The sequence below is a fragment of the Nicotiana tomentosiformis genome, chromosome 8 (assembly GCF_000390325.3).
Source record: "Nicotiana tomentosiformis chromosome 8, ASM39032v3, whole genome shotgun sequence".
NCBI lineage: Eukaryota > Viridiplantae > Streptophyta > Magnoliopsida > Solanales > Solanaceae > Nicotiana > Nicotiana tomentosiformis.
The window spans coordinates 140,101,964-140,128,944 of record NC_090819.1 but is presented as its reverse complement, the minus strand read 5'-3'; the positions used below and the strand labels follow the sequence as shown (position 1 = coordinate 140,128,944).

At 35.6% G+C, this 26,981-nt stretch overlaps 3 protein-coding genes across 5 annotated transcripts; 1 reads left to right on the top strand and 2 right to left on the bottom strand.

Moving 5' to 3' along the window:
• Positions 1–755: 755 nt before the first annotated feature.
• On the bottom strand, positions 756–2,028 carry LOC138898236 (uncharacterized). Its single transcript, XM_070184285.1, has 2 exons — positions 1,693–2,028; positions 756–1,568 (listed from the first exon to the last, which is right to left on the bottom strand). The coding sequence occupies exons 1-2, from the start codon at positions 2,026–2,028 to the stop codon at positions 756–758; spliced, it is 1,149 nt and encodes a 382-aa protein (XP_070040386.1).
• Positions 2,029–10,746: 8,718 nt separating this feature from the next.
• Positions 10,747–12,066, top strand: LOC104099071 (ethylene-responsive transcription factor ERF061). Its single transcript, XM_009605961.4, has one exon. The coding sequence runs from the start codon at positions 11,071–11,073 to the stop codon at positions 11,935–11,937; it is 867 nt and encodes a 288-aa protein (XP_009604256.1). The 5' UTR covers positions 10,747–11,070; the 3' UTR covers positions 11,938–12,066.
• A 1,520-nt stretch (positions 12,067–13,586) lies between these two features.
• Positions 13,587–19,170, bottom strand: LOC104099070 (uncharacterized). Of its 3 annotated transcripts, none has more exons than XM_009605958.4 (17): positions 19,005–19,170; positions 18,732–18,841; positions 17,818–17,868; positions 17,567–17,742; positions 17,127–17,204; positions 16,919–17,030; positions 16,706–16,790; positions 16,529–16,580; positions 16,380–16,441; positions 16,193–16,308; positions 16,006–16,112; positions 15,599–15,667; positions 15,342–15,399; positions 15,139–15,212; positions 14,453–14,522; positions 14,043–14,122; positions 13,587–13,841 (listed from the first exon to the last, which is right to left on the bottom strand). In XM_009605958.4, the coding sequence occupies exons 2-17, from the start codon at positions 18,835–18,837 to the stop codon at positions 13,779–13,781; spliced, it is 1,359 nt and encodes a 452-aa protein (XP_009604253.1). In that variant the 5' UTR covers positions 18,838–18,841; positions 19,005–19,170; the 3' UTR covers positions 13,587–13,778. The 3 variants fall into 3 exon arrangements, with proteins under 3 accessions (XP_009604253.1, XP_070038964.1, XP_009604254.1); XM_070182863.1 differs by having other exon boundaries at positions 14,474–14,522; XM_009605959.4 differs by having other exon boundaries at positions 19,021–19,170.
• Positions 19,171–26,981: the final 7,811 nt, after the last annotated feature.

Below are 26,981 nucleotides of genomic sequence, written 5' to 3'. Positions count from 1 at the left end.
ACTCGACTAAGCCTACGGGCTATTTTTTCGAGTTCGAGCAAACACTCATTCGACCATTAAGCCTACGGGCTACATTACTTCGAGTTCGAATCATTCACTCGACTAAGCCTACGGGCTATTTTTATTTCGAGTTCGAGCAAACACTCACTCGACTATTAAGCCTACGGGCTACATTACTTCGAGTTCGAATCATTTACTCGACTAAGCCTACGAGCTATTTTTTTGAGTTCGAGCAAACACTCACTCGACCATTACGCCAACGGGCTACACTACTTCGAGTTTGAATCATTCACTCGACTAAGCCTACGGGCTATTTTTATTTCGAGTTCGAGCAAACACTCACTCGACCATTAATCCTACGGGCAACATTACTTCGAGTTCGAATCATTCACTCGACTAAGCCTACGGGCTATTTTTGTTTCGAGTTCGAGCAAACACTCACTCGACCATTATGCCTACGGGCTATATTTCTTCAAGATCGAATCATTGACAACTAATAAGCCTAAAAGGGTTACATTGCCCCAAGTTTGTGTAAACGCTCGCCCGGTTATAGAGGCTACGAGGTCCAAATTTGATTAAGTTGTTTAAATCATTGTGGAAACATTCATAAGGCGTGAATAAAGTCCTCGCAAGACGGGAAACAAAAACAGGAGCAAGTCGGCAAAAAGGGAGATATGTCTATATACAAATTTATCTGCATGGGTGATTACAACGTAAAAACTAAGTACTAAAACTTCTCGACCACGAGCGGTCTCTTATTTATCAGGTCCCCCCCCATTTTCGGATCCGCTCTTACTCCCATCGTCATCGTCATCGCCATCAAAAACTAGAGCTTCAGCATCGGCTTCGAGTTCTTTGGCCATTTTTATCTCTTCAGCAAGATCGAAGCCACGAGCATGAATCTCCTTGAGAATTTCCCTTATGGATCGGCACTTAGCAAGTTCAGCGACCCAATGCGCTCGCCTATCGGCGGACTCGGTTGCCTCTCTTGCCTGGACTTGGGCAGCTTCAGCATCGGCCCGATAGACGGCCACGAGCGCATCCGCATCCACCTTTGCCTTTTCAGCATCAGATTCAGCCTTGGTAAGTACAGAGTCCAACCGAGTCTCAAGCTCCTCAATTCTTCTTGCTTGAACCAAGCCTTTTTCCTTTATTTTCTGAAGTTGGGTTTCGGACGATGATAACTGGGCTCGAGAAGTCTCTTTTTCTATAGCAAAGCGGTTTATACCTTCTTTCCACCGCAAGGACTCCGTTCTTATCACGTCGACCTCTTCACGAAGCTTCCGGATCATCTCGATTTTTTGCTGCAGCTGTGAGACCGAAATGTTAGCTATCGTTCCGGTATCAAGCCCATAGGCTTTCAAAAGCACCATTACCTCCTCAGACAAATCGGTCTGATATCGATAAGCCTTGGCCAGCTCAGCTCGGAGGTCTTTTATTTCCTCCTCTCTTTGTCCTAAGGAAAGTCTAATGGAGTTCCTCTCATCAGTAGCTCGTTGTAGGTCGGCCGCGTATCGATGCAGCTCATTCTGGGACCGAGAACATTGTTCTCGATGAACTGTCGCTGCCTACAAAGAAACAAGAAGCGAAGTTAACAAAAAACGAACATAAAGATAGTACCGACAAAATAATTTTAAAAGCTCACCTGATTCAAAGCCTGCCACAATCCGTGAAAAAGATCTGATTCATCACCGGCACCGGAACGTCCTCAATGTCGGTAAACAGGTCACGAAACGGATCTTCTTTATCGTGAGGCCTGTCTAGATCGAGGGCTCCCAGAGCTTGAGTTTCCTGAATCACCCCTGCAGAAAAAGCGGGAAAGGTAGGCGAATCCTCGATCGTTGCTGCCCCAAATGACTTGCTTGGAGCGTTCCCCTCGGTTCGGAGGGGTTCGAGGGGCTCTTCGATCATATCCCCTGTCGGTTGACTCCGATGAGATGCGTCTTCGATATCCAATAGTTCGGTGACTCTACCCGAATCTTTCTCTGATATATCTTCAGTTCGAGGCGGAGCCTCATAGAGCATCATTGATCCAGCCGGCGATGAGGCATCGGTGGTTCTCTTCGTTCAGACCGCCAGCGCGGACTAATCGTTCTCTTCTTCTTCTTTTTCATCTTCATCCCTTTGACGTAGAACGGATTCCACGGTCAAAGGAATGACATTCTTGTTCAGCTTACGAGCCGTCCTCTTCTTCGATTTTGGATATTCGGGAACCGAGGCTCTCTTCCTTTTATTTTCCTTCACCGACTTTGGGACAAAGGCCGAAATTTCCTCCTCATTGGACAAGGGCTTCAAGACCGCGTCTTTACCCAAACCTGCATATGGGAAACCTTATAAAAAATATTTTGAAAAATACCTCGTTCGGATCATCAGAGTTCGAGAAATGAGCTTACCGTGATATTTGGCCTCCCACCGACCCTTTGACAAATCACACCATGAGCGCTCGGCGTATGTGGAGGTCGAAACAAGGGCTCTACCCAGTTCTTGAGATCGAGAACTGCTTCTAGCATCCAGGGAACCACTACATGACAAAAAAAATGTCGATAAGGGAATAAATGAAAGAACAAAATAGAAGCAACAACAAGATCACACTTACGTTTCATATTCCACTCCTCGGGAAAGGGTATCTTTTCAGTCAGAATCAGGTCCGAAGTCCTTACTCGAACGAACCTGCCCATCCAACTCTGGTCCTTGTCCTCGTCAATACTCGAGAACAGAGGGGTAGCCCGACGCTGGAGTTTTATTAACCCTCCTCGAAAAAGTCAAGGAAGGTCCAATCGGATAAGATGATCGAGGGTGAACGACATCCCCTCGATTTTGCTCCCAAAATATCGGATCAGGATAACGATCCGCCACAAAAAAGGATGGACCTGGCCTATGGTTACCTGATACTGTCGACCGAAGTCAATAATGATGGAATCGAGGGGACCCAAAGTGAAAGGGTAAGTATACACATTAAAAAACCCTTTCACGTAAAAAGTGATATTTTCGTGAGGGGTAGGAATTATTATTTCTTTTTCACCCCAATTGCAATCTTTCTTTAACTGATCGAGGTGCTTCTCGGTTATCGAACACATGTACCTCGATACCGGCTCACACCGGCCAGGGACCGATGAACCTTTTTCAACTTTAAAATTTGAAGTAAGGACACACGCCCCGGGAACACACTCCTCAGGCCGTGGTTCTGCCGGTGTCTTATCGGCGGCACAATGTGAAGATGAAGCCTTCTCTTTCTTAGGAATGGTTTGCGATGTTTTCGCCATTTTTGAATTCAAAGGTAAGGAATAGAAGAAAGTGACAGAGATTTAGTAGAATTGAAGAGGGGGTTTTGTGGAAAGAAATCGCAGATTTACTGGTAAGTTGGAGAGTACGAAGAAGAACTTGGGAAATTTTGGAAGATAGAAGATGTAAAAGTGGTAAAAGATAAAAGTAAGGATTATTTATAGGTTCAAGCGATGGCAGTTCAGTATCAGCAGTGGCCGACCACCGCCTGACATGCATTAAATGCCTTGAAAGACTAAACCGACGGGACAACTACCAGATGTTTCATGGTCGAACCCGATGGAAACGACAGGATATAATCCGATCGAGCTGTTAAAAATCATATCATTTCTCGCCATATTTTTTCTGAGAAACGAGGGGACTATCTGTATACGGTCGAAATAGATTTCGGCCTTGGCATGTCCGATCGAGTTCGAACGGTGATTTATCGAAGTAAGATCCCGAAGGGGGAACAAACTAACCTCGAACCCGGGGAGGCCGATCCGTGTCGAGTTCGATATCATTATCAAACTCGAATAAGAATCGAACCATGATGCAGAGTAGACCTATCATGCTGATAATGCAGAGACCAACCAACATTGACCTCGAACCAGGATCGGGCTCGAACCAAGATCACAAGTTCGAGCCGAAATCAAGCTCAAACCAAAATCGAGGGTTCTAAGCAAGATCGAACTCGTAGACAAAAGCCGTTGCAATCCCACTAGAGAGAATCTTAGCAGAAATTATGGAAAAACTGACTTATCATGGGTCTCCCACTGAATGTTTATTTTATTCTGCTTAGAGCCAAATCCCTCCACTACAAAAGGGCTTGGTTATCATTTCTGTAGAACAAGTTTTTCTTGAGGCTTACATTGTAATAAAAGTGCTATATTCTTCTACAGTAAAAAAATCGCTCTTTCAGACTCCTGATATTGATTCTATTTGTTGAATCCTAAGATTCATTGTTCGTGATAACCTTATCTATTTTTGCATTCTCTCCAATCTACATCTACATTTTTATTTATCCTTACATTTTGTATTAAGTTACGCCACATATCCTCGAAACTACGTATAAATTCAACTCTATCCATTTTTCGGATAAATAATTTTAATTTAAATTTCTTCCACAGAACATGCACGTACGATATCTCTGAAATAACCCTTGCGTCATAATTAACGTCACCCAATATTTCTTCTTAAAAATCATGAGAATTAAAATCTTTTTTTATACTTTTCTTGGTGGCTGAACCGTACACTAGTCGACACGTACTGATGTGAATTCAGATAAGCATAAAGTGATGACGTGTTTATCATCTAGGTGGGGTCGGATTAAAGCGGGGACCACTTTTGTTGTAGGACCCACTATCTTCATAGTCGGCGTCAGCTGAGTGATTACTTGCTGAGTTGTTAAACTGCGACTCAGTCTCCCAAATACTGCCAAAAAATAACTTTTTGCAATTTTAGCCTCATTACATTAATAGACCCCATAGGTCATAGTCGTCTTCTTCTTCTTTTCTTTTTTCATAGAAAATTCTCTTACATAAATCAATATTTTGAGATATAATGGCGGAGTCATAATTTTAGTTAAGGGAAATCAAAATATATAAACGTTAACATACAAGAAAATATAAATACATAATATATATACATATAATTTATTCTTTTACTTAAGTATATAGTATTTTTTTTTTCCGCGAAGGGATGTCATTTGACACCCCTTATTATAAGGTGGCTCCGTTACTTTGTGTGGATGTGTTAATTCTTTTAGTTGACAATATATCTTTTACGGCTGTCGACAATTCGAAGCTGAGGAAAATAATGTTCACAACTTCAAAAGTTTAAGACAAGATGACAAAGACAACAAAGTGACAGGATGCAGTTTTTGGTAATGGATTCATTCAAATGTAATGCTTTACAATTGACTCAATGTTAAGAACCAACCCAATAACAACAATAATATATTCCGTTCAAATATTATGAAAAATTATATTATGTATATAATTAAAATATTATATTTTAGATACATATAACATATATTGAAAACTCTTTATCGAATTTTTTTACTTCTTCAAGTCTGAACAATCTTAGGAACGTTTCTAGCTTCGCCATTACTAGTGTGATTTCATAAGTGGGGTTTGGAGAGCGTGGAGTATACGCAGACCTTATCCCCTATCTTGTGTGAGATAAAGATGATGTTTCTGATAGATATCGACGCAAGAAAAGAGTCTTTAAAACATGTTTGAAATATATAAGAGTAAGATGAAAATACTAAAGAAAAGAAAAGTATTTGTAGCAAAAATAGTAAATATAATCAAAGTGGAAGATACAACGGTAATAATTCAATTGAAGAATACGAATCAACTCATCATATCTAAATTATGAATTTGCTTCTATGTATCACTATATATATATATATATATATATATATATATATATATATATTCTTTAATCAAGTAACATCGGGTGTCAATTTAAGTCGTTATTATTACCATAACCACTAATTTTGGATAACATTTATAGCTTTCAAATAATCGAATTAGGGAAAATGAAAGGCAAATACCGAGTCAAATTCTCCGTAAGGATGGGGACAACTTGCTAGAAATAGGAGAGTCGTGTTTTATAAACTTCTAAAGCAAACCAAGAAAGATTGGGGTAGAGTTGTAGACTAATCAAACTATTTTTTTCACATAAGTGTCTTATATATGAACGTTAATTTTTATTCTTTTTCTGTTTCTCCGGTGTTCGACACTCACTTTAACACGATTAATTTGAATTCGTATCAAACAATAATATTTCGGAAGTAAAATTTCCTCTACTGATGGCGACTTCATTATCGAAGTTCAAAATCGAAACCTCTGTTAAGGATGGATGAAACTTCTAACCCCAGCACAACCTTTGGTAGTAGATGTATAAGATGTTTGTTTCATTCAATAGATATAGTTGGCTGCCTTATGGCTTTTTCTCAATCTTTTACTAAAGTTAAAAATTGCCTATGATATTCAAGGACCTTTATTTGCTAGTTTGTGAAAATTATACGTTTAATTAGTTAAATAATAGGCGTTTGAAAAAAGAATAAACAGGAAATGACACGCAAAAAATTTCTTTTATCTCTAACAGTTCGTATTTGAAGTTCACTGGTTCAATTAATCGGATACGCATTGAGTAGTCTTACAAAAGGATAAAGATTCTTCATTTTCAAGTTTCATTTAGGGTGAAGAAACTCTAACCATCTCAACACATCCTTTAATAGCAACATATTAGAGTAGAAATTCTAACCATCTCGTCGCATCTTCGCTCGAAAACTTTTTTCTTTTCAACGAAGTGAGTTGAGAATTATGGGGTCTCAAATTCATACCCCAACAGAGGTAAAAAATAATAGGTAATATTTTTTATCTATCCGAGCCTCGGTGATCAAAGTTACCAATTATCTAAGAAATTAATTAAGATACGCGTAAGTTGGTCCATATACTACTAATTTTAAAAAAAGAGCAAAACATAAAATCGATTGATAGGATGAAACTTGTTGCATTGATTAGACAAAAAATATATAAAATATGTATATATTATTATAGAAATATATATATTTGGGAACCGCTAAAAATATATTTATTTTTTTAAAAGAAAAAATCAAAGAATGTGAAAATAGTGGGCCTAGAAATGCCGAAAGATAGAAAGAGTACGGTTTTGGATTGACTTTTGGAAGAGGAGGAGTTAGGTCTGCATCACATGCAAATACGGTGAAAAGCTTTTTGGGCCGTAGAAAGTGGGCCCATAACTACACGAGTCCTGTCTTCTAATTGCTTTCACTCTATTTTCTTCTTTCTTTATTCAAAGCTACCTTTTTGTATTTAATGAATTTTGGGTCCACACATTTTTATTGTAAAGTTTTTTTTGTTTTAATACTACTCACCTCTTTTTTCTATACTTCATCCATTTAGAGAAGAAGAATTGGTTTAAATAGATTTGTTTAATTATCTGCTAAGGTAAGGAACTTTGTGTCGAGACTACTCTATTCTGCTGCTCCGCATTGCCTTCTTCGGAGAAGCGAATGGGCATTATGCCGTACGCATGGGGCGAAACTATGTTGGCTCAACTGACTACCTTTCACAAAAAATTATACTGCGTGTAAGATAAAATATTACTTGTTATTGATTAAAATAAATTTCGAACACACTTACATATTGAATTTACTGGCTTCGCCACTGGCTCGTAGGTCCATTTTTGGGGTGGGGAGTGAAGAGAGACTAGAAGGATAATTGATCGACAAAGTTTTTTCAACCTAAAAACAAAGAATCATTGAAATGTTTATCTATTTATGAGCATTTATTCTACATGTATATCACGGATTTCTATATATACATATAGATTTTTATCGTTTAATTCTTTCCCAACTCCCTCTTAAAAAAACTGTCAAATAAATTAGAACGGAATATTTAATTTATTCCAACAATAAGATGAACGTCATATTTTTGTTTGTTTCATAAGCAAGAGAACGGTACTGCTAAGTTACAATCAAATATCAAATGAAACGTAGATTAAAGAAACCACTAGTCTATCTTTAGCTCCACTATAAAATAGATTTTTAGCATTAGGTAATATTGATATTTGCTTGGCTAATTTTGTGCATGTAATTAATACGAATGGTTTCAAATCCCTTTTCCCACTTTGAAAACCTAACTTGACAATTAATATTAACAAAAAAAGGGATAAATGGTACTTTTGACTTTAATTTAGTTTATAATGATTCATATTATTTAATTGGGTATGAGCTAGTGGAGAGGTTCCAAGTTTGGTGGAGTTTTGAAATTAAAATGTTTAGCATATGGCTTGTCCTTTTACCCTATTTAGCTAATCACCATCATAATTTATTTACCACTTTCTTTTGGTATTTTTCCTTTTATTAGATGCAAAATCCAAGAAGACAACTAATATTAGAAGAAAAAGAGAGTATATCTTTAACCATCAAAATCAAATTAGAAAAGAAAATGTAATAGTAGATAGTGTGTTTCTCCCTACACGTATATTGGAGCGAGAGCGTGCACTAGTTTCCTAAACAAGATTGCTCATTTTTCTTATGCCTTGAATGCCTAGTTTTTAAGAGAATTAGTTGTTCAATCGTAACAATAAATATGTCGTTTATGTCAAACTATCTTCCAAAGTTAGAATTGGAATAAAGTGTTAGAGTTATAATTATATTAAACACCAACCCTTTATCTACCTTCCAACACTATTCACTAGCTTATCCCAACCTAAAATAGATTTAAAAATCTTAACCTAATTTAATGAGAGAAAGAGATCATTACAACCAAGATTAGAACCAAGGAATGTGAAGGTTTTAAATGAAAAAAAAGCAAGAAAGAAAGGAGTAGAAGCAAACATACAAAAATAGGAAGAGAAATAAATGAACAAAGGTAAAAAGGGCAACGCGTGGCAGAGAAAATTAAATGGAAGAGAGCTGTAATTTGAAGCTATAATAAATTCATAAAGTTGTTTTTGACATATCAAAAGTTTAAGTACAGAGAGTGACCACTCTTAAGTTTTAGGTCCACACGGTAAAATGCCTTTGCCTTATAGCCTGTTTGGCCAAGGGGCCAAAAGTAAATTTTTTTTTTTGGCCAAATGCACTTTTGGCCAAAATTTGAGGTGTTTGGCCAAGCTTTTGGAAAGAAAAATGTATTTTTGAGGAGAAGCAGAAACCGTTTTTGAGAAGCAGAAAAAAGTAGTTTCTCTCCAAAAACACTTTTCTGAGAAGCACTTTTGAGAAAAATACACTTAGAAGCAGTTTTCAAAAGCTTGGCCAAACACTAATTACTGCTCAAAAGTGTTATTCAAATTAATTAGCCAAACACAAACTGTTTCTCCCCAAAAATACTTTTTTTAAAAGTACTTTTGAGAAAAGCACTTCTCAAAATAAAATTTTAGAAGCTTGACCAAATATGCTATTAGTCAAATTACCCTTTTCTCAACGTGAAATCTCCCACTCACCCCACCCCCACACCTCCCAATTTGTGTTTTTCTCAAGTACAAAGTGAAAAAATTTCTCAGATTTTATAGTACAACTTTGTTGTAAATGACCTACTCCATCCATTTCATCTTATGTTAATTTGACTAGGCGATGGATTTAAGGGGAAAAAAAAAAGGACCAAGTGCAGAGATAGTCAATCTTACGGATGCTATTTAGAGATTTGTCGGTACTTATTTTGTCCTGAAATTTTAAAAACTAAAAATCTTAACTTTAGGACAATTCATGATATTTTTGTCCCGAAAATTTGAATTGGAAAACTGAAATTCATGACGCACTGGCTAATTCTTAAATAGCATCCCATTAAAGTGGCCACCTGATGTCATTTCTAAAAAAAAAAAAAATAGAATGCAAGATCTTAAACATATTATAACATCGGAAAGTATAATATTAAATTTTTTCCACACATTATCATCTTAATAGTTGAGCAACAATAATTATCATGTTACTTCTTTAAGATGTGAACTCAAGTCTTGAGTCAAATATGTATGTCGACTCTTGAACTCAATGTTACATTCAGCAATTGTAATTTTAGATAGTAAAATAAGCTTTGAATACAAGACAACATATGTTGCTAGTTACTACTTGACAGTTAGGGCTGGTGAAGAAGAATTGGTCAAAAAATATAAATGAGGAACACTATAAAAAATTGTGTTTCCCTTTAAAAAAGAGTTGGATTAGAAAGGAGCTAAAGATTTAAAGGGGTGATAACATTTCAATCAAACATATTCAATGAAAAAACAAAATTAAATAAAATTTTCTTTACTCGAATAATATAAAAATGACAATGAAAAGAATAAAACCTTCTCATAAACAAAAAAATGGTGGTAGTTCACTAATAGATGCACTACTACACAGACTAGTGGTGCAAGGTTTTTCTTGTTACCGCCATAAGATCGACTATCATATGTCGCTAATTCGAATATCTTAATTTTGAAAGACATGAGAATCCGAACACTATGTTAAAAATGTGCGACCAAGACTATAGTAGGTTCTTACTTTCCCAACACACACACCCAAAAAAAAGATCAAATAATCCCTCCGTTCACTTGTAATTGTTCACTTTTGACTTTGCACTTCCTTTTTTTTTTTTATAAAAAAAACAAGTATATATTTTACAATTTTACCCATAATAAAACAAGAAAAAAAATTGTCTTTCTTTTGATTTGCTAAAATAGACAAGTAAAAATAAACGGGAAGTAAAAATATATTTTTAGCATAGTAGACACGTAAAAATAAACGGACGGAGTACTTATCTAATAAATAGATTAGTTCTCTTTGAATAAAACATGGAACCACTTTTCAGTCACAATTACTACAATGGTAATACAGAGATTGCAAAGGACTTGTAGTAGATAAGAGTAAAAAGTTGAATCATAAATGCCAAATTTTGAATACAAAAGAAAGTTATGGGCCTTAACTTTAAGCAGAAAGATCCTTTTCTCAGCAGCTATAAATACAGCAAAGAGGAAACCAAACTTAAAACATCAAACACAAAAATCTCTATTCCCAACTGCCCTCTTCTCTTCCATTATTCACTTCAAAACAACAACACAACATTTTTCTCCAACCATTTCTCTGTTTTTTTGACTTTTCTGTTTTTTAGCTCTCCAAATTCTCCATTAATCCTCAACTTTTTCTCTGGATCAGTGGATTTAACTTTAGGGAAAAGGGGCCATTTTTTTAGTACCCTGTTTTCCCCTCTGTTTTCCCCTCTGTTTTCCTCTGTATTCTCCTCTGTTTTCCCCTCTGGTTTTCCCTCTGTTTTCTAGTTTTATGAAGTGATAATGAACACAATCCAAGAAAACAACACTATGTCTTGCATATTTGATGAGGGTGCTCAAATTAGATCTTCCTTATCTCAACTAATTTTAACAAGTGGTACAAACACATTAGACTCAATATTTTCTCATTGCCAAGAAACAAATCAAATAACTAGCCCTGTTTTTGAGCCCTTAGGTTCTTCAGTTTACCTTAGACAAAGAGATTTGCTACAAAAATTTTGCCAAGAAAACATAACAAATATCCCAATACCAACAACTTTCCCACTTCAAAACTCTCTGTATACACAGAATTACAGGTTTCCAGAGAAGAAAAAATTATACAGGGGAGTGAGACAGAGGCATTGGGGAAAATGGGTTGCTGAAATAAGACTTCCACAAAACAGAATGAGAGTTTGGTTAGGTACTTATGACACTGCTGAAGCTGCTGCTTATGCTTATGACAGAGCAGCATATAAGCTTCGCGGCGAATATGCACGCTTGAATTTTCCTAATATTCGCGATCCGAGTAAGTTGGGATTTGGAGATAGTGAAAAAATGAATGCTGTGAAGAATGCTGTGGATGCTAAAATTCAAGCTATTTGTCAAAAGGTGAAAAGAGAGAAAGCTAAAAAGGGTGCCAAGAAAAAGTGTGAAAATGAGAGTAAAGTTAAAGAAACAATAGATTCATCATCTTCTACTTCTTCTTTGGTGGGTGATGTGATTTCCCCAAGTGTTTCTGAAGATGGATTGTGGAAAAGTGAGAATTCGAATTGTTCTATTTTTGGTGACTGCTTAAAGGAGCCATTAATGGAATCTGAGTTTGATAGCTGTTCACTTGCAAGAATGCCTTCTTTTGATCCTGAGTTGATATGGGAAGTTCTTGCTAATTAGAACTTCTTAGTTGGTATGTTAAGTTTAATTAGGAGCTTATATTGGGATTTAGAGGGGCCATTTTCTGTTGTGGGAATGTAAATGGTTAATTTTGAAGTTTAACTATCTATTTATGACTACTTTTGAATTTGTCTCGTGTTTCCTTGTGGGATGAATGGACATATTTGAGCTCTATTTAATCCCGAGTATCTGCATCAAGTTTGTGGGGGGTTTTGCTATTTCTAATAAAATTAGTGATATTTAAACCAGTTTGCAGTTTGGCATCTATCTTTTTAAATTCTTTTGGAATTGTAGCGTGAATAGGGAGAGAATAAGTAAACAAAGAGAACTTCCGGCATATAAATTACTGTAACTTAAATTGATGCAATGAAAAGACTCCTACTAAGTTTTGAGAAGGAAAGGCAGATATTTCACAGAAAGCTTGAGTTGTACTAATATGATGGTCATTTTGGTCAAGTCCTAGCATGGACAAAAAAAGGTTAGTAATTTTTTCTTATTTGCTTAAAGTTTTAACGAGCAGAGTTACTTAATATTTAAATATCAGTAGAAGATAACACATACTAATGAAATAGTTGACATAAACACAAGCTATGATCAAACACTGCTATACCACTTTAGAAAGGTATAATGATTTGGTTTTCATCTCGATTCTCAAATCAACTTGAGAAAAAGCAGAAAGAAAATCTTGAGGAAAATATAAGTGTGAAAAGGAACAGTGCCACATATCCTAGATTTGCCATACCGTGTTACATGTGATGCACAAAGCTAGTTGACTATTTGAGATTTGAGAAGGCCACATGTGAAGCACAGAGCTTACTATCAAGTCATTGTGGTCCTGTTGATGCTTCAACGCTCACCTACATTCTGTCTTTTTTTTGTTCCTTATAACATTTTTATAACTTTAAAAGCATTTCATTAAGAACATAATGAAAAAAATTATGTTTTACTTGCTTTAACAAACTAAAAGGAAAGAGTGTCGCGTTAAAAAGGAACATTAACTCCATAATATATATTTTTTCTTTATCTAATTTACAAGATAATTGATAAATAAATATTGGGTCTAACTCAACCACAAAAGCTAGCTTATGAGATAGGATTGACCAAGACCAGTAACAATAATTGGGATGGGATACCATGATAAATAGACATTTGGCCTAACTCAACCCCAAAAACTAACTTATAGGATGAGGATTGTCCAAGACTATAAAAAGACCAAGGACCTCAAATCCCACCTATGTGGAACAACTCAACAATAATCATATCCATGTTTCTCTGACTATATATGGTTTGGTTTGTCTAAAAATTTAAAGAAGTAAAATGAAATGGTCCTGAAACCTGGTGTGAATCAATCTAATACAGTGAGATCAAAGCAGGCGATGGTGATGTCTCAGTAAAGCTCGCCTGACACCTTTAGAACCGTAGGAATGCAAAGAACCAAGGCCCACTATTTGTCTGACAGACCACATACCACGATAGTCAACAAAATCTTCTGAGTTTTGATAATGCTAGTCTGAGCCAGTTATAAGTTCATTACTTCATTAAATGAACAAAACTTATCATTGGTAGACAACGTTGTATTCGAAGCTAATCCGTATGTTTTAGTAAGATTTGTCAACTGCAATGAGAAATTGATTTCGACACTACAAGTCTCAAGAGGGAAACTACAGATTAACATTTAGTACAATCCCCAATACATGGGGGGGAGGGGGGCATATTACAAGCTTTATCACTCAAATTAAGCATAAGACTAACAAATTAAGCACAAGACATAGTACTAACACATAATTACAATCACCAGCAGGGTCGTAAACAACATGTATATTGAAGATCTTATAAGAACACTACCAGCTAATTGAATTCCTTGATTGCTTAACTTTTGCATTATAAGAAGTCTCTATCTCCTCCTGCATGGTTATGAGCGATGTCAGTTTCCCCACCAATGAGTTTAATGTTAAAAATCGATGGCAATTATAGAAAAAATTACATGCTTAAAACACATTATTTGTTGCTCACAATTTCTGAACGAGTATGATAAACTACTATTGAAAGGACAGGCATGGCAAGATAAATACAAGGATGATTTATTTCAAGTAGTTGAGATGTACCTTGCAAGACTTATGCAGAGGATCCAAGAAGTACTCCTTAAAGTATTTAACACATTGTACGAAAGATGTTCCATCCCATTCTGCAATAAAGTGAACATCAAAGAGAAACCAAAAATTTCGAATCAGTTGGACTTGGAAACAATAAAGAAATACACTGCAGTGGCAAGAGAACCAAGTTAAATATAGACACAATTACAAAGAGGCTCAATGTTTAGATAGTAAATAGTCCGGCTAGAGTGAAATTCACAAGTTATGATAGCTGAATGATCAATGCTTTAGTTTAATGAAAATATCAGCTAAGAACCACAAGTAAATCATTGCTATTTCTGACACCACTTGATGGAAAGAACAAAAGGGATCAAAATAATTATCTCAAAAATACAAGTTAAAAAGAAAAGAATTCAGCATACCATTTTTCCCTTCTTCCATACCATTGTCCCCTTCTACTATAAAACCTCCAGCATTAAGATCCCCAATAAGCTGCAATACAGTCAAGTTAGTATCAATTAGAAGGAAAAGAGAAAGTAGCTGGAATAAGAAAAGTGTCTCCACGTACTTCAAATTATTTGATAATATACTGCCAAATTTTACAACTTCTGGATGCAAAAAGATGAAAATAATGATGATTAACTTATCTCATAGGTGCACCAACCATGCTATAACTGATTAATGGGTAGGATCATTAACAGCATTACGCCATATTCAGTAATATATTGAAACTGGAAAAGAATAACAGTCTGGTCTCGACTACAAGGGATAGAAATTCATTTGACCAGGTTCAGTAACCTTTTGCCGTTACTACAGCCAGCCTTGACTAATTGAACATCTGGAAGGATGTCAATAAGGCGAGGCAGCAAAGCAGTAGTTAGATCATGAGGAAACCATTTGCTTCTGAATGGAACATTTGGTTATGGAAGACTTGGAATGGACAAGCTTGAATACTGATGATAGACACATTTTTCTATATGGTCTTCCAAATGACATTACAAACCATGATTTCACTTCTCATAGTAACATTCTATACAAGAATCAACCAATTGAAATCATCAATGATATCTTGAAAATGCTAAAGGCAAACTATTCAAGGATTGTTCACCTTGGAAAGGGTTGGAACAGCAGAAGGATCAAGCTCGTCACACTTCTTGGGATCAATAGGAATACAAACGCGGCCTAACAAAAAGAAGCGCAAAGATTCTGTTAAAATGTACCGGAGACAAAGATAGCCAATGATAAGAAACTGTAATGATTCAAGTGTCTTGTCTTTTAGGTGCTTTGAGGTTCAACATATAAGTTTCGAACCTGTTTTGGGGTGCACACAGAAAGGAGCTTTTAATAAGTGATTCATGTGCTTTGAGACCTGAGAGGTAAAAGAAGCAAATCTTCAGTTAAATCTTGAGTTTGAATTCATGAAGTAAAACGTCAAAGGAATATAATCAAGTCCCATTGTATTTGTTTCTCTACATGCCTGTTATTCCTGTGGGTATATTAAATATTTATACTCCATATAAGCAGAAGTGGGGTCCCTAAAAAGGGGGGAAACTGTAAATAACACAAACCTCCATATCAAGCCTTGGATAGGTAAATGAAAACACAATCTCTTCGATGCATCTGCGAAGACCCTGGCCCTGAAATGCAAAATGGAACCATGGGTAACAGAAACAGATGAATCACTTTGGTATAAATTTGATGTTCAAGCAATGAAAAGCCCCCACCAGATAGTAGAAGAGATTACGAGAAGAGCAAGAAATACACCCACACCTTTTAGCTAATTTACTAAAAAGATACCATGGCTCACTCAATTGGTGAAGGAACATGATAGATCTTGGATAATGAAATAATGATACACAGTAAGAGAATCTCAATGTTTTCAAGACTAAGAATTAGGACAAACTCGAGCCATGCAATTAAAAAGACAGTGAAAAACTTTGACCTCCCCAAGTACTGGTCAGTAAAAGATTTCTACCTTTTTACTAGATAACAGATGTTTTAGTTGTTCCCAACGAACAACATTAATATCTTCTTTTGAGCGCTTATTAGACAGCCACCTTCCCCGGAGCTCAGATGTAATAGCTGAAAAATCACCTCAACTTTACTAACAATTCAATGAGATTAAAAATATTGAACAAGTAATGAGAGGTAAACTTGCATACATTCGTCAGGTATCATTTCCAGTATCTTCTCAAACCTCTCCTCATTCAGGAACAAATTTTGACTTGAAAGCAATCTTTTCTCAAAGTAGTTTTCTAAGACTTTAGTATATGATCTCCTGCAAAAGGTAGCAGATGACTCAGAAAAACCTAAACCGAATGAAGAGGAAGTAAATGGAGAAAACCTTACACGAGGAAGGGATGAAGTGCAGGACCCACTAGAGAAACCTTTTTATTGCTATTCTCATTGCCCTGAATGATAAACAAAATATTTTTTCTGTTAGAACCTCAAGCCATCATCATCTCCGATAGCGCACATGTAAAAACATCCCCAAGTACCTTGTAAACACGAAAATAATCAGCAATTGCAGCCCTCTGTTCATTGTTCAACCTGATTGTGATGATGGTTATAAAAACAATATAAAACTAGTATAATAGCCAAGACAATAACCTTGTCAATAAATACTAAAACAAACAGCAATTGTAATACACTTCTGGTTGTAAATGCAGCAATACCTTCTTGCTTTTCCATCACAAACCCAACAGTGAACACCACGCCTACCACTGTATACCCACAGAATGTGACTAAACCCAAAGTCATCTGTTAAACAACAAAACGAGGATGTATTCAACATTCATTTACAGAAGTACTCGGTTAAGCAAATCAAATGTCCGAATTGATTCCTTGGCAAATGACCAGCTTGTTTTTTCATGTCATACAGACTATACCTCTGAGAGAAGTATCAATGACCTTGATAGCAACTGTCATTAGTGGCCAGCACTCCAAACAAACATCAGCTCCTGAACAGCAATATCTAACATCATCATAATCTGAAATATCCTGCAGCAAAGTATGTATGCAACAAACTTTTAGCTGAAACATGAATTGGTGGCTTTTCTGCAGAAAATTTGATATTTCAAGTTTCAATGAGCTTACAATATCAAACACAAGCTCTCTTTCCACAGGTGTGAATATATTATCACCTCCTTGCGAATAGGCATGCCTTTTTGAGGGCTGCAACACAGAAAAGAACAATTCCAAATGTTAATAAAAAGGTTAGAATATATCTATCCTGCTAATACAAAAGAAGACAGACAGAGAAATTGGGGTTACTTAGGCTATGAAGAAGCATCAGAATGAAAGTAAGCATATCCATAACTTAATGTATAGCCATTTTATGTGTTTCCTAAAAGAAACTCCATTTTTCTTTTGAAGTGAACTAACATGCAGTTATAGTAGGAAAACAACCTTCGTTAGAACCTCTGCCACATAAAAGTAACAGATTCACCATAAGTAGATTTTTCCTGAATCATTTTGTATATAGGTACTAAAATGAAGCTTCAATGCAGGGAAAAAGACAATAGCAGAGATCTTACATCCACACTATAGACAGGTCCAATGTCTATTTTAAAAGGACATTTCTCCTTGATAGCATTTTCCAGCTCAGATGCAGTATTAAACGATTGAAATCGCAAGTAAATATCATTATCCAATGTGAATGAGAACTCCCTCCGACCAGAGTATGAGTGATCACAACCTGGATGTTTTCCATCTGGAGAACCCACAATAGCACAATGTTACAGAAGATATATCAAATGAGAAACTCATATCGAGGAACTGCTTTTACCATTGCCATAAGAGAGCCACTTGAACATATCAGCACAAGGGAAAAGCTTTCCTGCAACAGAGAAAACTTAGCTTGAGAAATCAATCTCTAAATGGCTTTGGAACCAAATATAAATTACTGTATAGTTACAGAATTTCTTATTAACGTAAGAGGGATTGAGGAAGGTACAAACTTTGCAACAACATAGCTATATCACGTCAATTTCAGAATTTTCCAACTCAAAATTGCACTCAAGGCAGAAAAGTTGGTAAAGCATCCTTCAGAGTTGATAAGTATTACGTATAAGAACACTATTCATCTGATTGTACTTAAGATAATCCAATTCAAAAGCTTCAATTTTGAAGAGGTATGTACATGATTCCCAAACAAGCATTCAGGTAGCAACTGTTTGTTTCATCAACATCCACTGAATAACTTCCAAGTTCAATTCTGTTAAATGGATCTGAGAAGTCAGTCACTTGACACTTACATCACAAACACAAACTAGTCGGAATTGACCAGATGGCTCATCTGTATCCATTCCTCTCTACTCAAGCCCATTTTATTCCAATATCAAATAACATGTCCGTCGGTTGGCAAATTAGATTTATCTAAAAGTAAATGTTCTACAGATCTCAAGCTTATCCATATATGGATGTACAGATGTCTAATCATAGTATCTATTATATGTCACACTGTATATATGTTAAAAATCCACTAAAGAAGTACAAATAATAGATTTCCAACCCAATATATCAAATGAGCAGTGTTACAATTCCGAACTCCAACTCATAAAGTTAAAATCCCGAATTTCCAACCCAATTTATCAAATGAGCAGTGTTACAATTCCGAACTACAACTCATAAAGTTAAAATCCCGAATTTCGTATCTCTGTACAAATAAACAGGTTAAAATGCACGAAAACCAAGATTTACCGTAATAAGCTTTTAGATAATCGGTGTTAAATCCATCTGGAACGGCATTGTCCTCTCCGTCTATTAACATGTAGTCTCTTCCGTTCTCAACTTCTTCTCTTGTCATTTTCCTACAATTTTTCATCCAAATTTATAGAAATTATCGACGCAGCAATGGAAACATAAAAAATATTTTACATTTTGTTCAGCAGAGTAAAAGCTAGGGTTTAAGGAAATCGATTATAAGCAAATGCGAAGCTATAAGGATATCAAGTTATGGATAATAAGATTCACGATAAAGTTGAATCACCGGATGGAGGTGGCGGTGGAGACAGCAGGCGGCGATGAAGATCTAGAAGAGAGGAACCTGGAAATGGCGGGAAAAACAAACGCAGCCAGGATAATAAAGCATTAGGCTTGGCGGGGAAAAGGTGAATTTATTGAAACGTTTCTGAGCCGTGATTTGCTTTGGCCGGATGCATATATGGGAAATTGGGGGCAAGTGCACAATAGTCATTTTGGCGGATTTTATTTAGATATTAGCCACTATTTATTTTATCATGAAATTTTAAATTAAAATTCTCACCTTTAGTACAATTCAGGATAATTAGCTTCTTGTCTAGCTTCAAAGCCTTACCATTCATTCGCTGCCTCCACGGAAAGATCGGTCACTTTCTTCTTCTTTTTTAATTAGTCTCTTAACTCAAATTCTCTTTAAAACGGTACTGCCTACGAGCTAATTAGATTCTTATGTATTCTCCGGCATTGAGTTGATTAAAGGAAAGGTAAAGCCTTCACTCCAAACTTTGAAGCTAAGTTCGCTATTCGGTCAATAATAGGCTTTAGGCCTTACCTTAAAAAGGGGTTTACTCTTCTACTTAAGTCCCTAGCTAGACTGATGCCTTTGCCGAGTCTTAAACTCTGACTCCTAAACTCAAAACTGGCCGGAAATGCCCATTTTGAGCTCGCTTAGGCGGATGTTCCCGTTGATCTTGACTTTACAAATTGTCAACTTCTGTCTTTCCGTACGGAGTCTGGCATTTTTCTTGTCTGTTTTGTCTTTATGTGGCCGATCGTTCTTTCCCTTTTTCGATCGAAAGATCTTTTTTGACGCGCTATCGCTATAAAGGTTACAACCTAGGCATTCAAAAGGAAGGTTATTACATTAAAAAAAATTACATTAGTGATTAGAGCGATGCCCCCCTTGCTTTGGAAAGAGTTGACTTCTTCTTGTGCAAGATAATTTTTGTCCTAAAATTCATGACACACTGACTAATTCCTAATAGCAGCCCTTCTAGAGTGGCTATCTAATGTCATTTATACTAAGAGATTGGACCACATTTGCATAGTTGTAAACGGGCGAAGTGCACACAAATAGTCATTTTTAGGATCCTTTATATAAAATAACTGCAAAATTTTTTAAGTTTAGCCCCTTGTAATAAACTTCAGACATGCATATCTAAAATTGAAATTATAGATCTAACATTTTCAAATTCAGACCTTCAAGTTACGCTATGCTAGAGCGCAACTTCACACTCGAAAGTCAAAAGAAGAAGAAGTATCGGATATGTTATAAATAGGGGTACTACAAATGGCTACATGCTCATTTATACGTTGGAAACTCAAGAATTTGCACAGATAGTTCCCATGTTGTCCTGGTATTTAATATTTGTCCCATTTTAAAATATTATCTAAAAAAATTAGGCTCCTTTTATTTTATAGACACAACAATTGACCTTTTCTCTTTCACTCCCCTGCTTCTTCTCCAGCCTTTCTTATTATGAAACTCCTTTCTAAGCGCAATAATAATTTGCAGGGGCAAATAAACTTTGGCTCTACTTTAAATAAACTCAAAGAACATAAATAGAGAGACTATGAAGTACGTAATCTCTATTTAAATGATGATTTATGTGGTGCAATCGTGAATCGAGGATAACTAATGAAAGACTGGGAAGTACATAGGGGTGAGAGAAAAAAATATGAGCAATAGATGAAGTGTGATTAAAGGACACGCATACAAGTGCGTATATAGTTATATATGCATGTTAATTGTTTTCATCACTGTCGTTATTTGTTTGAATAATACATTACTAATACAGATGAAAATGCAATGTTCATCAATAATTGAGAAAATGGAAAGTTTTTAGAGAAATCAAAGCCAAGAAGAGTGGCATCTCAACCATACCAATTGATCTTTTGGCATAAATCCTCTCAAAACTCTCTATCAAGAACCTCTGCCAAGTCTTGACAATCCGGAAAGACTCGTGGCCAATTGAACATGATAGGTAGGATGAAGATAGTATCAAGTTTTGTTTAATCCATAATAAAAATAATTGAACAACATATGCAAATCTTATCAATTTGTTAGTACTTGTTACCAATTTGATGGGATAAGTAGGACGAAGATAGTATCACGTCTTGTCAATCCGTTAAAACTTGTGAGTAATAGAACAACAAAAGTAACTCTTACCAATCCAGAGTACTTGTGGCCAATTGAACAAAAATATTTTAAGACTTTAGATTAAACTATTTAAATCTTCATAATAGTAAATATTTTTTTATAATAAGATCTCAGGCAATGTATTGCAAGCATATGAGTAGCATCTTATTAACTTAAATTAACTTTTACCTTATAAATAATAATACTACTATGTGAAGTTAAGTATGAAAAAATAGTACAACTACACTAACTTTTTGCTTGTGTATTTGTATATATATATATATAAAAAAAAATAAAAAATAAAAAATGTTAAAAGGGTTTAAGGTCTATTAATAAAATTGACTTTAGGCCACAAATTAGATTGAGTCACACTTACAAGTTTTTTCCCTGAATAACTCATAGAAAATTGTAACACATAATTTGGGCACTAGCCGTAATATTTACTTCTAAAATTCCCAAAGCAAAAAAGAATATATCTCATACCGAAATCTCTAAAAGACTTACAAACCAATAATTATCCCAAAAAGTAAAATAAAACCAAAAGCACATATTGAGTTTTAAGAGGGTAAAGACAAGAAATATAGGGTTACTCTACTATGTTGGATCAAAGAAAGCTCGAAAACAAAGAGAGAGAAATAAAAGATAGATAACCAAAGATAAGATTTGATTAATAATGTTATCACATTTGATTAAATGGTGAAATGTGGTATGGAAGCCGTTCTCTTTGTTATAGCACACAGGACACTTGTGTGTATTTTTCGGGTGGGAGACTTTGTATCAAGGTGCTCCAATTTTCGAATTCCTTCTCGCAAACCAAGCAATAGAGATTGTTAGCGACGGATGCATTAAGTATAAGAGACCTTTTATGATCGTCCGATAGACAATCATAGTCCATTAAAGAAATATATTTAGGGATTTGAAGGGTTTTTCTTTAGGATTTGTTGAGAAGGCATAAATAATAGAGCGAGTCGAAGAGGGTGATAGGAAGAATAAAGCGAGTGAGAGAGGGAAAGCAAAAAGAATAGAGCGAGTTGGAGAAGATGAGCAAAAAGGAGAGCGGTGTACAAAAACAGTTACGATTTCTTTTGATTTTGTTTTTTCTATTTTTAATTTTAATTAGGAAGTTCCGGCCTAAACTAATACTATACCACCGCTGCAAAAATTCAGTCGTTTTTTTTTACATATTTTTTTCTTTTTCAGATGAAACAGATCCATTATTTTTAGCTAAAAGGAAATATATTTTAGTCAAAACTAGTACTCCAATGTTGTCAACTATATGTCGTCTTGTTGGTACTAATGCCATTATCTTGTGATATCACACTGGATGATCACTACTTTACCTTTTATGGCCTTTAATTTTGAAGATTTAGATATATACGCCGAGAGTTGTTATTAGTCAAATTAATTAGCTTCAATATAACTAATTTACTCCCTACTATGTTTGTAAAATTTGTATGTGGTAAAATATGTTATACTACATTGTCGTTCAAAATAGGGACACGTAGAACCTAAAACGGGGGATAGTTAAAACCGAAGGCAATTGTTCCGTCTATCACCGGAAAGAATAACGCTCATAAAGATGCAATAAATATTCTTCGTCTGGTAGCATTTAATGAAGAATATTCCACGGCATTTAGTGCGCTGGCCGATACACAGAATTTATGCTCACCGCTACACCCTCTTCAATGGTCCTCATAATTTACATCAAAGAAGGGCATGATCTTAGGACATTGTTCCCTAGGTACAATTATAAATAGTGAGTTCAGTTGTTATTGTAAAGGACATGACTTTCTTGGCAAACCTACGCTATAATCAATAAAAAGTTTTATACAATTTTACTTTCCTATTTTTCGTTTTCATCATTGTTGTACCTCGAAGCTCTGCTCCCGAATCATTATTCTTTGTAATTTTATCTTCATTTCAAGGTTAAGTATTGTGCATTTCCTTAATAATTTCATTATTTCAGGATCATATTAATTAACTTGTCTATAAACCACGTATAAATTCAATTGTATCATTTTACAGAAAAATAATTTGGCGCCCATCGTGGGGCCTAGACAGCCGGATAATTAAGTTGATCTTTGTCTTTTTTACTAACGTGTTTTGATTATTCATCTTAGCAAAAAATCATAAGAGGTGGTAGAAAATGGTGTTAACAACGCACACAATCCTGAGGTTCAAGGAGACCAGCCTCACCTCGAGGATTCAATCAGTGACACCCACAATGAGAGAAACGATGTCGCGTTGGTCCACGACAAGCGGTACCCATAACATGTCCGGGAAGCAACCCCCGATGATGCTGAAGAGGAACATGTTGTTGATGTGGTAAGGGTCCTACAAGAACAATAGACGATCATTCTAGGCCACCTCACGCGATAGGATAAAGTTATGACAGAGTTGAATCAGGCGCTGTCAGGGACTTTGAATAACGCGAATAGACGAGATTTGATTCTTCCTAGTGCTCCCGTGAATCAAACAATGAAGAGGGTCGACAACAACATCCCGAGGGGCGAAGTTGGCTCCGATGGGGCTAGGGGGAGCGGATCCGACCCCAGTAACGAAAACGATCCCTTCAAGAATGAACTATTATGGTTTATGATGGAAATGAACGCCCGCATGACCAAATCTCGGATGCACCACCGGTGCTGTAAGGCACATGTTGATACCCAATTTTGTCCTCATATTTTTAAAAATAAATAAATAAATATATATATATATATATATATATATATATATATATATATATATATATATATATATATACTTTCAAAATAGCATATTTGCATCATCATTTAGTTTACAAACCCATTCAAGCAATTTTCATAATTTGTAGAAGCTATATATATATATATATATACTTTCAAAATAGCATATTTGCATCATCATTTAGTTTACAAACCCATACAAGCAATTTTCATAATTTTCCATAATTTGTAGAAGCTCTAAATTAATTTCTTGCTGCATTTTATTACATAAATATCCAATAATTACCCTTCAAATTATTTTTATGATGATTTAATCATCCAAACTTATTATTTACACCAACATGTATGCTTTATAATATTCTACTTCATTTTTTCTATAATTGCATTTGCATTTTTAGGTTAATTGCATATTTTGGCAATAATAGCCCATATTCATGTATAATTACATTACTTGTGCCAAAATAACTTTTTATATTAATGTTAAATTATTATTTTCCATCATTTTAGTGCACAAATAATATTTTTTGTTATTTATTAATTACTTTTATAAATTATATTTTTGATAAATATTGGGTATTTAAACAACAACCCATTTTAAAACCAATTTTGGACCAAATAAATAGTCCAAAACCCTCAAACATCTAGCCCAAATACCCCAGCCCAAACCAAATGACCCACTAATCCAAAATCCGGTCGGTGACCCATCTCCATGACCCGCCCGTTCCAACTTTTAATCTTGGTCGTTGATCACCCAAGATCAACGGCCAATATTCACCCTTCCCTTTTAATTAACCCAACCTCCAAACCCTAACCCATTATCTCCTAACATGCCGCCCTCACACTCTCTCAACCTCCCCTTCTCTTTCTGAAAAACCCTACCCCCCCCCTAAATCCTTCTCTTAATACCACTAAATATGGGATTCGACTACCATTTATTGCCATATCTAACCCCATTTTGGTACTGACAAGCAAATCTCTTCCAAAATCGAACCAAAATGGTTCAAATCTCTGATTTTGAACGCTATTCTGTCTATATACGTTCTATGCTACTATGTGAGTCCGATTATTTTTAGATTCTGTTGATTTACACTTTTCCTAAAAACTAGGGTTCACAGATTTCTCTCTTAAATTGATTTTCAGATTTATTTGCATGTTTACTTTCCTTGTTTGTTGCTTAATTTACTCTGTTTCCTTGATTATTGCTTGATTTTTTCACTACTATATACCCCTCCCCCCCAATTCCCTTTTGGACACACTTCGAATCACAAAATTTCCACTAAAAATCTAAATATTTCCACTATATCGTTCACTTATTCTCTTGTTCTACTCTGGCTCTTGGTCGGCTGAAAGCCAAGGCCACTGGAATTCCTATTTTTCGACCTTCCTTGGGTACGAGCATTGCCCTGGGTTCTTCAAAGCCCTCGGGAACTTGACGCATCTAAGGTCCTGGGTTATACTGTTGTGTTTACGTTCGAAGTGTTGTGGAGTGTGTTCTTGCTTGTTTTGTCTACTTGTTAATCAGTAACTGGTGAGTTCTTTAGCCTTTGCAATATTCATTCTCTTGTGTTCATGATTTGCATATTCACATCTCTGAAATTTCATAACCCAATGTGTTTCTAGACTATCTCTATGTGCAACCCTGCTAGTATCGAATCTGTTTGTGATATGAACCTCTCTAGCATCTGCTTATGCCTAAACTACAGTTCTAAAATGTGTTTATGTTTAACTGGAACAATTTAGACAGTTTGAAGTCATTTAGCTTAATATATTGGTACTTTGAGTGTCTACATTGGTTATATGACATCAGTTTGTTTCCTGCCTTGTCCTGGATTTCTATAGTGATTGATTTGTATATGTGATATGCACTAATCCATGTTTAAACCCTCATTCAAGCTATGATTTGCTCCTATGATCATTTTATCACTTAGTATATTCTTACCCTACCTAACTCTGCACTCCCTAGCAACTAGTTGGAACCTTTTAGAATAGCTTCCCAACTTGAGCTTCCCTCGTGACATTTGACTTTGTTTTGCCTTGTTGCTATGAGTTGGTTTGTTTAACTTCTGGTGTGCAGCATAATTTTACCCTTAGGTTTGAACCTGTTAGGTTAATGTTCTAATGTTTGTCTTACTGGCCTAATGCACTTTTGCTTTTTAGTTTGCAATCCCAGAAGTCATAATTTCCCCTTGCTTCCTACAAATGTCCTTTGCCCCAATATGCTAAGTGTGGACTTGTGATATCAACCTGTCTTTTAAGTTTGTTTACCCTCTTTGCTGATATGTTCATTTTGTGATCACCTCTGCAATGCATGTTTCTAAAAATGCAAATGCACTTCTTCAAATTCTACCAGTTGATCACTATTTTTTATTCTCATTGGTTATTTACCCTATTATGAACCTATAATTCTTGGCCGGCTGAAAGACAAGGCCACTAAAGTTTTCTCTATTAACCTCCCTAGTGTGAGCATTGATCGAGGTCCATTTTGAGACCCTTGTGAACTCTGATACACTAGGACCTGAGGTTCTTTGGTCACTTTCTTTACTACTCAGCTATGTCCCTCTGTCTGTCTGTTGAATGTGCAAATTGATTTGTGTGAGTGATTGGCTTCTGGATCCTATGATCAAACCATGGTTGTTTGGTTTGGTGTGAGTTCTCCTATGGTTTCTGGGCTATGTTGAGATATGTGTGTGCTAAAAGGTGGAGAAAGAGCTTAGTTGAAGGCCTAGCAGTACTGGATATTTCTTTGGGCATGTCTTGGCCTACTATTATTACTTGTACCACTTTATAATTTATTCATTATGGGGTCTGTAATAACAATTGGGGTAATAGTGAAATTGGAAAATGGGTATCTCCTAATACTTGCATGAAAATGGTAGAAAGCATACTCATAGGATTTGTGTGATACATTTGCTTTCCGACATGTTATATTTAAATCTCTTTGTGCACTATTAGAGATCATGTTATTAGGGCAATCATACACTCACATAACTGGTGTATTGTCAAAGCATGAGTGCTCTATTTATTCCCATGTCTACTGCTATGCATTGCTAGATAGCATGCCTATAGGAAATAATTTCTATCAGTTGTTCTTTAATGCGTACCATATTAATTAGATACCATGCCTAT

Bases quoted from the DNA above. Each gene is read 5' to 3' on its own strand.
- LOC138898236 (XM_070184285.1), bottom strand. From the start codon at position 2,028: ATGATGCTCTATGAGGCTCCGCCTCGAACTGAAGATATATCAGAGAAA. The intron at 1,569-1,692 runs GTGATGAATCAG...GTTTCTTTGTAG, and splicing joins TTGAGGACGTTCCGGTGCCG to GCAGCGACAGTTCATCGAGA.
- LOC104099071 (XM_009605961.4), top strand. From the start codon at position 11,071: ATGAACACAATCCAAGAAAACAACACTATGTCTTGCATATTTGATGAG.
- LOC104099070 (XM_009605958.4), bottom strand. From the start codon at position 18,837: ATGACAAGAGAAGAAGTTGAGAACGGAAGAGACTACATGTTAATAGAC. The intron at 15,213-15,341 runs GTTCGAAACTTA...TCTTTTTGTTAG, and splicing joins CTGTGTGCACCCCAAAACAG to GCCGCGTTTGTATTCCTATT. The intron at 14,523-15,138 runs GTGAACAATCCT...ACTGTATTGCAG, and splicing joins CTGTTCCAACCCTTTCCAAG to CTTATTGGGGATCTTAATGC.